The sequence below is a fragment of the Chiloscyllium punctatum genome, chromosome 45 (genome assembly GCF_047496795.1).
Source record: "Chiloscyllium punctatum isolate Juve2018m chromosome 45, sChiPun1.3, whole genome shotgun sequence".
Lineage (NCBI taxonomy): Eukaryota > Metazoa > Chordata > Chondrichthyes > Orectolobiformes > Hemiscylliidae > Chiloscyllium > Chiloscyllium punctatum.
Window position 1 is genome coordinate 57,960,860 of NC_092783.1, and position 13,300 is coordinate 57,974,159.

At 37.3% G+C, this 13,300-nt stretch overlaps 1 protein-coding gene across 3 annotated transcripts in view; it reads right to left on the bottom strand.

Annotated features, from left to right (window-relative positions):
- Nucleotides 1–8,783: 8,783 nt before the first annotated feature.
- LOC140467469 (lamina-associated polypeptide 2, isoforms beta/delta/epsilon/gamma-like) overlaps nucleotides 8,784–13,300 on the bottom strand; it is a 63,270-nt gene continuing 58,753 nt past the window's right edge. For all 3 annotated transcript variants that reach the window (XM_072563870.1, XM_072563871.1, XM_072563869.1), the window contains exon 7: nucleotides 8,784–13,213. In XM_072563870.1, coding sequence (XP_072419971.1) covers nucleotides 12,880–13,213 — 334 coding nt within the window. In that variant the 3' untranslated portion in view covers nucleotides 8,784–12,879. The remainder of the gene's footprint in view (nucleotides 13,214–13,300) is intronic.

The window sequence follows — 13,300 nt, forward strand, 5'->3', positions numbered from 1 at the left end:
CACAGCATTCCTGCTCTGCCTTGCCTTACCTTGCCTTTTGGCACCATGTCTCCCCTCCCCTTCAGAGCTAGCAAACTCACAGTGCTTCTGTCTTGCCTTGCAAAGACAAAGCCAGGGTGCTTGTTATGATTGACAGCAGTCAAGTCAAGTGAGACAGCCTTCAGTCAGGCAACCTGGTACATTGGCCTCCAATGTCCGTCCAGAGGCTTGGGCATTGTCAATTGGCCATTTAGGGTGAACAAGTTCAGGATGTTCTTCTTGTAAGGAGTGAGGAGTCAAAAGTTGGGCAGTCCACCACCCACTTTGTCTCTTTCTGCCTTAACGTGGCCTGCTTTCTCCAGCTGGGACCGTGTGAGATGAAAATGGGTGCCTGTTACTCTGGTGCTGTTGTGGTGAAAAGATGGGTGAGGAGGCCCGGGTGTGAGCATAGGTAGCACAGAGGTCATGCAGGATTAGGAGAGAGGGGCTGTTGGGATGGCTGAGAGAAAGTGTGGGCAGTTGTTGCTTGAAACAATGATGGGGGAAGGACAGGAACCTTAGATGGAGGTGGTGTAGTAGCAGAGATGGAGTGAATACAAGGACCAAAGAGAAGACGTTAGTATTTACCCTGGTAGAGCAAAGAAGGTCCTTCCCTCTATTTTGCTGGGCATTCCCCCAGAAGCTTAAATGATTCAGGTGGCAATTTCAGACAAGACTGGCAGGGTCTGATACTGTGGCATCCTCTGCCAATTCTAGAGGTGGACGATCCTCCTCTGCACCACTTTATCCATCAGGACTTTCAGGCAGCAATCCAGAGCACCAGTTTCCCCATGTTTGCCGCATCTAGGGCAATGCTCATGTCTGGGTGCACAATGGTCTTTTAAAGGTGGAGAGTTTGGGATAAAGCAGAAAACCTCACTAGGCTTCATGGAGAGAAATCTTCCATTCAATTCCACAAAATTGACACCTCACCAAAATATCATAAGATTCAGTACCTCATTTTCTCTGCCCCTCTGTAGGGAAATCAAACTGCCATCACTAAAGTTTCCCTGTCCTTATTGTGCCTTAATACCCACAACTCTCCTGTCCTCTTTTCCTACTTAGGGCACACCATTTAATCCAAGTTCTTAGTTAATTGCATTTAATAGTCTCCCATTTCAGTCATTTCCCCATAAAGCATCTCACTACCTCTTAGTATGTAGGTATGTTTTAAATCTCATGATAACACCTCCTCCCTTTGTCTTGTCTTTGCCAACGTGCACAGAATGACTCACGTTCGTTTAACCCCTTTATATAAAGGTAATGCACAAAGGTAATTCACAAAGGTGTTAGAAACAAGGGTTCAAGGGTTGTTGTACAGGAAGGAAGGGTAGATAGTTTCAGCAATGGGATTCCAGTGATTGGGACCCAGGCAGGTGAAGTTACATCCATTAGTAATGGAGAAATTAAACCAGAATTATGCAATAAATCAGAATTAGAGGACTTGTAGAATTGAAAAAGGTTGCAGAGATCGAAGTAGTGAGGTTTGAAAGAAAATAATTGAGATATTGTCAGAATACAAGTCAATTAATATAATCAAATGCAAGGATGATGAATGAATGGGATTTATGCAAGTTATGATACGGGCAGCAGGTTTCAGATGAGATCAAATTTACGAAGGATAGGTGCTGTAAGCCTGGTCGGGAGTGCATTGCATGAGTGGAGGGAGAATCTGGGCATTGATGAGTTTCATTAGCAGACAAGTTAAAGTCAGGAGGTGTTGGTAATATTATGGAAGTGGAATTGGGGGCATTGATGATGGAGCATGTGGTTGGAAACTCATGTTGAAGTGAAATTACCAAGATTGTGTATGGTTTGTTTCTGCCTTGGGCAGCTGCCAGGGAAGGGGATAGAGTTGGTAGCAAGTGTGCTGATGTTATGACAGGGACAGATTACAATTCGGCTTTCCAATATTTAGTTGAGCAAAATTTCTGTTCATTCCAGTAGCGGATGTGGAACCAACAGTCTGAAGGACTAGCCAAAATGCAGATGCCAAAACAGTGAGGTGAATCAAAATTGTCATAATCACATATGGTATGTAATTAGACAATATCAAAGGACAACATGTAGATGAGAAGTAAAAGGGATAGATAGATCCTTATAGTAGATCTCTGGTGGATCTCCCCCATAAGGGAACAAGAAGATATCTGATGATGACTGGATAGATAAGAACAGGGTGAATATATGTTGTGGTTCTGTTCGCTGAGCTGGGAATTTGTCTTGCAAACGTTTCGTCCCCTGTCTAGGTGACATCCTCAGTGCTTGGGAGCCTCCTGTGAAGCGCTTCTGTGCTGTTTCCTCCGGCATTTATAGTGGCCTGTCTCTGCCGTTTCCGTTTGTCAGTTCCAGCTGTCTGCTGTAGTGGCCGGTATATTAGGTCCAGGTCGATGTGTTTGTTGATAGAGTCTGTGGATGAGTGCCATGCCTCTAGGAATTCCCTGGCTGTACTCTGTTTGTAGATGATCCACAGTTTTGCAAAACCAATGTAGTGTACAAAATCCCATGCAAGGACTGCACAAAACACTACATAGGACAAACAGGAAGACAGCTAACGATCCGTATCCATGAACACCAACTAGCCACGAAACGACACGACCAGCTATCCTTTGTAGCCACACACACAGATGACAAGCAACATGAATTCAACTGGGACAACACTACTATTATAGGGCAAGCCAAACAGAGTACAGCCAGGGAATTCCTAGAGGCATGGCACTCATCCACAGACTCTAACAACAAACACATCGACCTGGACCTAATATACCGGCCACTACAACGGACAGCTGGAACTGACAACCGGAAGCGGCAGAGACAGGCCACTATAAATGCCGGAGGAAACAGCACAGAAGCGCTTCACAGGAGGCTCCCAAGCACTGAGGATGTCACCTAGACAGGGGACGAAGCGTTTGCAAGACAAATTCCCAGCTCGGCAAACAGAACCACACCAACGAGCACCCGAGCTACAAATCTTCTCCCAAACTTTGAGGGTGAATATATGAATATATTGCCTCTCAGTCTCGCATCTGACATCATCACATGGTTTAGTAAAAATGTCTTGGACTCACTGCGTACACTGACATTAAGCCCCACTCTTCAGAGATGCTACATGTTCCACTTTCTCTACAACATTTCTCTCTTCAATCCTTTGCCAAAGAACAGGAAAACTACATTCAGAGACATTGAAAGAAATAATTCTAAAATCCAAAGGAAAAGACCCCAGGTTTAACCAATCAACCAGTGAATTAAAGACTGACCATTTATGTGCGACTTATGTATTATCAAAAACTCGAAAGGACTGTGAAAATAACCCATGCAGTTTTGTTAATTGGCCTGTGATAACAAAAGTTTTTTCCACCCATAATACTTATGCCAAGTCTATTTCTCTTTGTGTGTCTGTTTACATGTGTTCTAAAATAGCAATTCATTTTTCTGATTTAGATGATCAGTTTAATTAAAAAAAAAACTATTTACTGAAACCATTGAGAACAAAACTGGTATTTATTTTAAAATTAGTCACTAAGGTAAGTTAGGTATTTTGGTAATTTACATTTTCACATTTGTGACAACTTCATGAATAATTGAGCTCAATATCTGTGCACTCTCCCAAGGGTGTTGTGCCAAAATTCAACAAGTCACATTCCAATTGTACTTTTGTTAGAATTTGTTTTATTATGATCTCAAGGGAGATTTTAAAAAAAATCTAAATTCCTGGCTAAGGATAAGAAATGCTTGAGAAACTCAGTATCTAGGAATTTGCACTTTGCTACTGAGATCCAATGGAGAGATGTACAGGACAGCATTTGTGACCAGAGTTGATCTGTTGTTAACATTCACTGCTTCAGAAATCCAGGTAAAATATAAGCTTAAAATACTTACAAACTGAACACCAATTCAATGCAAATATTCTGTGCATCCATTTTGGATACTTTATTTCTTCATTTTTTGGCCTTTATATTCTATTATATGTTATTCTATGTTTTGGCTTATTTTTCTGTGCTTTAAGATGGCACCGGAGAGGGTTGACACTATACAACACTTTTCTCTGTATTTTGTAACAAGATACATGTGACAATAAATAAAGCAAATCTTATTAGTTAATGTCATTTTGGAATGCATATATTATAGATGAACAACCTAGACTCAGGCAAATGTTCCGGAGTATCAGTTAAATTTCCACTATGGTGGTTTGAGAATTTAAATTCAGTTTTAAAAGTATGAAAATAAAAAGGCTGTTGTCTGTAAAACCATAATGAACAGGAAATTGCCAGATTGCAAATGTTTAAGATGCAATGTCATGTGACGCCTACACGCTGAGAAAATCTCTTTAAATCTTTCCATTGCTTTGTGGCTTCTTCATTGATTAAATTGTAACAATGCAAGATAGTATTTATCAATTTTTATTTTATTCTATGCAGTGTTATCTCTCACTTTAAAGATCAACCAGTTACACAGCAGGGACTCTGACTTATTACAAAAACAGTGCTTCACACTACCACAGTCCCCATAACCTTACTGGACTCTGTTATACTTAGCACCTGCAACAACTGTAAATGAGGAAATACAACTACCCTGGAGACACAGCAAGTGCAATACAATCGTTTTATACCACAAAACCATAAATGCAAGCCCTGATCTTCTATTTTAACTGCATTAAAAAGTAGGTAGAGACTCTTTCACTGCCAAGACAAAAATATTTGATCTCCTGATTAAACAGTTTTAATTCAAACAAAGTTACGCCATTAGGTACACCCCACTAAAGGGAGACTATAGAGACATTAGTATGGTGATGTCAGTACATACATATTTGAAATATTGTCGATTATTATGGTAACATTGATCAATCCAGAGTAATTTTGTGAAAACTGTTTCATCAGTGTGGTGTTCTCCAATTATAGATGATAGGAGGCTAACTCACCTGACTGCCTCCTGATCAAGCATTCAGTTTCCATTTAGCAGCTACTTTAGAAGGCCAAAACCTTTGTTAAAAATGCTGGAGGATGAGTGTTATGTTTTGAAATACTTCTTTTAACTTATTCCAGAAAGTGGTATAAAAGTCATACATCCACCTCCGTTCTGAAAGGATAATGTGATAGCCAGGGGAAGCTCAACTAGAAACCTACTGAAATTACAGTTTCCGCATCTTTCCAATGACAGCTTTTTTTTGAACAAAAGCAATGACTGCAGTGGAGATGAGGAGGAGGTACCAGTGTTGGACTGGCTGGACAAAGTTAAAAATCACATCACTAGGTTATAGTCCAACAAGTTTATTTGGAAATAATAGCTTTCTGAGCACTGCTTCTTTGTTAGGTAGCTAGTGGAGCTGGATCATAAGACACAGAATTTATAGCACAAGATCATCGTGTCATGCAACTGATATATTGAACAACCTAGATTACTGTTTAGTGGAGAAGCATGTTAGAAAGAAATAAATTTCTGTTTGAAATAAAAGAAACAGATCAGAAGACATCTTAAGAAAATTAAAGAACACAGAGTCACCGGTGGGGGGAGGGCGGAGGGAGTTGATGGTGAAAGTTAGATCTTGAATACTCAGGCCAAGTAGAACATCTTTTGAAAGACACAGGAAGTTGCAACCTGGCACAATAGGGAAAAGTAATCCCTCAAAGAAAAATTGAACTTGTTCTTGAAATGCTACTCATTTGCCAGAAACATGGAGTGTAGAGAAATGAGTAAGATGACATAAGTTTTATATTAGTAAATTAAATGCTTGAGCCATTAATATATCGATCCTAGCCCTAGCTGAAACTGCACTGTGGGTAGAATTATGAAAAAAAAAACCCAGGCAAATGTCAGTTTTAAAATAACATGAATAAAAAAAAAATTAGAATGAAGTGATCATTGAAGTTATAATTACAATAAAGTTCTCATCTTTGAGCTCTACTAATTATAGTTTCACTGTAATTATTTTTCCATTCCCAGATATACCCTCATTACTGCTATTACTAGATTAAATTCACATTCCTTCGTTGGCTAAAAAGTCCCAAACCACTAACTGGTTTGATTAATCTAGATTAGTTATAGCCCATAAAATTAGTTTCACTTTTGCAAAGGGCAACGTCTTTGTAATGCAATTAGTTTGTACAATCATATTAGCCTTCAAAGTATTAAGTTATACACACAATTTGTCCCTTTTAATCAACTTGAATTGTAAAAATACCCATCTCTTGGTTTGTTCACAAAATCTCAGCATTAAATTATGTAAATTCTTATTGTTTTGAGTTTATAAATTGTTTCTCTTCTAACTTCTGAAACCAATCTTTATGGTCCATTTTTCCATTGTGCATTTTTGTGTCAATTCAAATTTACAATCTTCACTGCAGTGTGTAACTGTTGAAAAGGTAAAGTGAAGCTATGAATCCGGATTGTCAGACGAATGATAGATATGTAGTGCATTGAATAGTATTGAGATTGGTCATGTATTTGGTAGAGTTGGTCATTTTAAAGGTACATGCACTTGCCCTGACCTCAGGTGAAGTCATTGAGCCACTGGAAAATTGCATTTATGCGCTTCGGTCTTAAATCTTGATATCAACAACTACAATTATCTGGTCCCACTGCTTGAGACATCTGCCTTGGAATTCTGCTGTGGATAGGTAATATTTCCTACCCTTTCTTGAAGGCCCCCATTGCATTCTCCCATGTTATACATTATAAATGATTCTAACCTGAGCAATGTGTAAAGGCACAGCCAAAGTGCAACCCCTCTTTAACAGGCTTTACACTGTACCAGCTGGCTTGAACTTGTGCTAAAATGACATGATTTTAGGACCCCCAACTGAGAAATGTAACAACCCAACAGCTTGATTAATGTCGGTTGCAAACGTATCAACTTGCAGGCAGCACAAGGGTGACATCCTCCCTGCACCAGAAGCATGGAGGTTAAGTCTGCATTGAGATTTCCATGTACGTGGTCAGGGTACATAGAACTTAAACTTCTCACTTGTCCTAAAGATGCTGACCCCTTATTGGGTTGCGGCTCCAGAGATACTAATTATCCTCCACCATTATACCTGAATGGCTCCAATCACATCTAAGCCTCAATGAATTGTTACGCCATACAACAACTGAGGTGAATCAAATTTGATTCTGCCCTAACCCAATAATATTAAGGTACCTACTATACTTCTACAATAGATTTCTGAATAGCAATTAGACCAAGAAATGCTAGCTTATCATACATATTTAAAAACACAGTTGTGCTGAGGCCACCTAGACACCCGTTTATAAGAAAATATGAAATGTTTGTATACCAAAAGGCAGGCCAGTAATTCTTTATAAAAAAAAGCTATTAATCCTGACTTTAATATTAGCTTCAACTGTAGCACATATCAATTTTTACTTCTTTCCCTTCTTTGGTCCCATATCATTCCCTGGCTCAGTGTGATATTCAGAATGCTAGGCATTTGAATGATTCAGGACTAAACAACTTCAGTTTCCGTCTTATTCAGTATATCGAAAGAGTTTGGATCATGGCAAGTTCAAATGTAGAACATTCTTTCAATACATCGTATGATTGGAAGCTTGCCAATTTTGTGTTTTCAGTTTTCTACTGTTGAACTAAAAGATTGTGCCTTACATATAAACCCATTACACAGATTTAATTTTAAAGCAAGATTGCATTATCATAAAATTCAGCAATGTTGTTAGTTACATAGGCATATTATATTACTTATCAGACAGCAAGACCGGTAGCTCATGTGAAGCAGAAAGGTCCTGATTTTAATTCTGTGCATATGCAAAGTTAGCTAATTTTGGACTGTTAGGAGTTTGAGCACAACTGTCAAATTTCCAGCAACTGTGAAGGGCAAAGATTGCAAAAGAAAATGCAAAAGGGAGGAGGGGAAATATCATTTGAATCCCCAATTTTATTCGAAATCACATGTTCATATCAATTTTATTGTGCTATTTAAAAAGCAAGTGCATAAAGCACAGTACAGGACAGGCAAGTAGAAGTGAGCTTTCCTGCAGTCAAGCTTTAAGTAAACAAACATGATGCAAAGTAAAGGCTACTTCAAAAGCACATTAAAAGAACATGACAGCTTAAATCACAGTCTTCCAAGCAGGAGGTAGGGGGTGGGTGTCAGAAGCACAAACCATGTTTTGCCAAATGCTTAATAAAAGGGAAATTATTTAAATATGACAACATGAAAAATTTCCACTTGTCTAAGTTTGTCCACATCGATACTACAGTGGAGAGAGAGCACACCAATGCCTTTATTTGCTCAGGAGGCTAAGGAAGTTCAGCATGTCTACATGACTGTTACCAGTTTTACAGATGCACATAAAAAGCATCCTATGCATCACACCTTGGTATGGCAAATATCCACCCAAGACCGTAAGAAATTAAGAGTTGTGATGCAGCCCAGTCCATCCTGCAAACCAACCTTCCTTCCACTGATTCCATCCACACTTCCCATTGTCTTGGGAAAACAGCCAGCATAACTAAAGCCTGATTAAATTCTCTGCCACCTGCTTCCATTGGTCAGAAGGGACAAAAGTTTGAAAACCTGTACAAATAGATTTTAGAAAAAGCTTCTTCCCTGCTATCAAACTTATGAACAGATCTCTCACGTATTAGAGTTGCTCTTTGTCTGCACCTTTTCTATAGCTGTAACACTATATTCTGCTCTATTACATTGATGTACTTCTGTAAGATATGTTTTATCTGGTTAGCAAGCAAAGCAATACCTTCCACTGTGTTTGGTACATGTGACAATAATAATCAAATCAAATACATACACACAAAATGAAGGTACACCTTAAACATACAAAACTTTATTTAACTTTGGATAAGGAATTTTAATAAATAAGGCACATTTAAGACAAGATCTAGTATTTAAAGAGTTTCAAAACTGAGCACTCGAGACAGAAACATCACCAAACGAGAAAAACAGGTGAGAACTTTGAGCCGATTGGACACCATTTATGGATATAGTTGGTATTTCACAGATCCTGACTGTGGGCTTTGAGATTAGCAAACTTCCACAGCAGGAGAAAACATAGCCACAGAGTTGCCTAAAAAAAGCTCCTTTAGCTCAGGTTATGAATATATACATTAAATGTCTTCAAAGATATATCTTTCCAATTATCCACTGGAGCTAAAAGTAGGCATCTTTCAGCTGCTAAAAATAGTTTTGAAACCAGGAACAACTGCAGAAAGCTTACAATATGGAAGCAGTGTGTTTGGAAACAGTTGTCCATTTCAGGTGTCGACCAAACATCGAGTTGAAGTGTCCAAAAGTCACATTTTAAGAAGCACAGATTAATCATGGCAATTTTTTCTCCATTTCTAGAATGTAAATTTGTATCCTAAGAACCCCCAGAGTTAAATACCAGATTCCTATTGGTGTTGTCTTGAAATCTCTAACTTGGAGAGAAAACTTAATTCTCATCTCGTTTCCAAATAAAACATGGTTCTATCTTTCAAAAAGTATAAACGTGGATAGCAAAAATAAAAATAAAATAGAAATTGTGATGTTACAAACGTTTGGAGATTTTTCAGTTCTGTAGTGCCAGATTATTGCAGGTATGTGTAACCAGTTTGTACTTAAGATTTGAAAACTATCTGCTCGACAAGCTGTTCAGCAAAGATCATATTGACTTCATGCTACTTGGTGGAATAAAGCTTTATATGATATTATTTTAAACAGCTAATTATACTAACTATTGAATTGTTATGATTTAACTGAAAAAAATGTATACCAAGAACTATTTTTCCACCACACAAGGATGGAATTCAGGACTACCCAAATTCTTACTGAAATTTAACATCTTTGGGGATTCCTCTTTTCCTTCCACCCTGTTGTCCCACAATAAAAAACCCACAAATTTCTATACAAAATAAAAAATTAATGAACTCTATAGTTAAGAAAGAAATTTCTGCAGCAATGAACCATGGTTGCAGGAGTCAAACAGCATTTTTCCTTCCTTACATTAACTGAAACTTATCTAAACATACATAAAGATAAGTTTTTAACATGAGAAATTGAACAGGGTTAATTACAGAAAAAAAAATTCAAAAATACAAACATTGAATCACTAAAAAAAGTGTACTTACAAAACAGCTTTCACACTTTCTGAACTAATATCCAGGAAACGAAGTTGCCTAATCCTTTAGATATAAAGCATAGTGTATCTAAAGTTCACTGTGTATCAGTAGGTGCAGTCTCCCAAAAGCATCAATACTAGCGACTTGGGGTACAGGTTTAATTTCATGGTCAGACTTACAAGCTGACTTGCTGGGAAATGTGTGCCTTTGGAAGCAAACCCAGAATATTGCTGTCCTTGAAGATTCCCACAAGCAAAAATGTAGCGAGTTAACTTTGAATTATTTATTTTCATATGGAACTTCCCAACTAAATGGGAAACAAAACTGTTCCACTGTGAGCTTTATAGCCTTGCCAAAGTAGTAGATACAGCACTTTAAAGGATATTTTAGGCTATTTTGGAGTAACAAAATCAGTATTGCTGGTTAAGCTCTCATTAAATGTTTGTTACAGTAAACCCACCATCCCTAAAAAAATTAACTGAAATGCCAACGTCCGAGAAATAGAAAGCTAAAAAATAAAAAATACACAACAGAAATTCCATAGGCTTTAAAGTTCTAAAGTACCAAAACAACCTATATAAACACTTAATTCAAGAATGCCCTTTTCATTCTTCTTGAATTTCTACTTTTAGCTTTTTAAGATAGTCAAAGGAAAGTCAGCATATTATACTTGCAAGATCATGAAATCTGGAATAGTCATATAAATGTATGAAAGAAAGGCCATCAGTTTTTATAGACCATACAACCTCACATGCAATTCAAGAAAAGCACCACAATTAAAATACAAAAATCTATACAAAGTGTTCTCAACATTCAGGATACTCACAATATGTAACATTTTTGGGGGAAAAATACAAAACATCAGGTTTGTTGACTTTAAACTTCTTCCTCTGTATTTTGCACTGCAACTTTTAGGAATAAATATTCTAGACACTTAGCTCATGCTATGAAGTGACACATTTTACAGAAAATTCACTGGGAAATTAGGGGGAACAAACTTAGCCTATTAATTTCTGTATAAGATTGTCCAAATTTTTGCTCTCATTGATCTCGGCTTCATGTTGAAAGTTGCTGAAAATCTATGCCCGGGTCTTTTGATGATATCTGCAATTTGAACTTTAAACAGAAACATACAAAATAAGCTTTTTGTAAGGGATACAATTTAGCATTATGGGAATGACATCAATTCTCTCTTTTAAATAAAAACAAAATTTTCTAATTATTTTTTCTAATTATTATTTCTAAAACTATTGGAGGCTGTACAGTTCTCACTCTTGCAAATATCCAATAGCCACAACTTAACTTGAACAGTTTGATAGACTGTTTTTGTTACCTTTTTCCTATGTACACCCCATTGGGCAGGATTGTTGCCTCCAAGCATCTATGATATGTAACCTGCTGTTACCAGGGACATGAAGACAGCCTGGATAATTTGACAAGTTTGTTCCCCCTTTCAAAGGCAATGAAGATCACAAATTCATTTCTCTTTGCTCTTCAGCACATCAATTAATGCTGAATTACTGCCCTCCCCTCTCATATCTCATTTTTACTCACAGATCTCAACAATGATCTTTCCCAAGATTACAGATTTTCATGCAATCATGTTAACACAATTACCTCAACAAGGGATCTGACCACTGCCTGAACATGTACATCTAGATAAAATGGAATGGAGCAATGGAAATAAAGACAGCAATTTACAACCTAAGAAATGGAAATACAATTTTTTCCATTTTCCCATTACTTGATGACAACAGGCATTAAGCATCATGTTGAAAATTAAAATCAGAGACTGAACTGGGATTGCGCTACTCTTAAAAAAAGTGCAGCAAATGGATGGACAGCACTATGTGCACAAGTTATAACGGTCAATAATAGATAAGTGAAGGGCTTTTACATTTCAGAATGCAAAGCCTTATGAATTAAACCATACAATAAATGTAACAAATTGGTATACAAATAAGTACAAAACAACATAAGAAAATTGTATCATTCAATAGTTTAGCTGTTTATTTAATTGGGAGAACTGACTTTCAAGACATTTGAAATAAACCCAGTTAAGAGAATTCTAGCAATAGATTTGACAAACTGAAACAATTTGCTGGTTTTAAAAAAAACAAAAACACTTCTGAAATATTAAAGTTTCAATTATAATTTAACCCAGAACACTAAAATAATCAATACACATTTAAGAGTACATAATAAGCCAGTATAAAGAGTCAGTTATATATAATCTTATTGTCCCTAAATATGCCAGTACCAAAATGCTCAACACTTTCAAAATTCAAAGCTTTTTTAAATTTAAAATTCCACATTAGCCTCAAGGTTTTCCCTCTAGCCAAAATTAACGACAAAGACACCATGTTCGAAACTTGCAGTAACATCTGCATATTAAATTGTATAATGTAAATTTGATTTTGTTGTGGTGTGATTGGGACTGATAAAACAGTGAAATTGCAAAGTAATCAAATTAGAAAATCTGTGGTTGTGGAGAACTAAGGAGAAATTTTTTTGTTTCTTTTTCTAATTCAGTTTGAATAATCTGGACAACTTTTCTTGCATTATAACCCTAACAGTGTCTTCGTGGGTTAAATTTGTTTGAGCACATGAAGGGGAGAGGGTGGGCAAGACACGTTAATGACTTGTTCCTTCACAATACAACTGGCATATCTGGATATTATGCCCGAAACCTTATTTTGATTAAATCAGTAAAGTTCAACAATGCTTAACTACTTTATAAGCACTCAATTCTGACACAATTTCGGTTTTGGCAGGTGCACCTACTCTGGAGCCATCTATGAATCAACATTTGGTGTGGCTTGAGTATCCAGCTGTTCTGGAGGAGATGCTGCTTCATTGCCTGTATTTGCCAGGAAGTATGCAAAAGGATTTTCTTGATTGCTTTCCATTGCTTGATATACCAGGAAAAGGATAAACAACACAATGATGAACAGCAGGATCTGAAGCCACACAGGTATGAGACGTTTTACTGGCTTGTTCTCTTTTGTAACCAAGTAGCCGCTTCTCTCTTTATAGTGGTGACTCTCTGTAGCTCGTGTCAGGAGATCATCAAAATTGTATTGAATTGGTCGGCCAGCTGCTCCTTTGATTGGTCGACGTCGTGTTGCACTGTATGCAGAAATAAAAATTTAAAGGTGAATTTGTCAGTGAAGGAGTTCCTCACCTCCCCTTAACTGCCAAACTGGTTGTATTTGA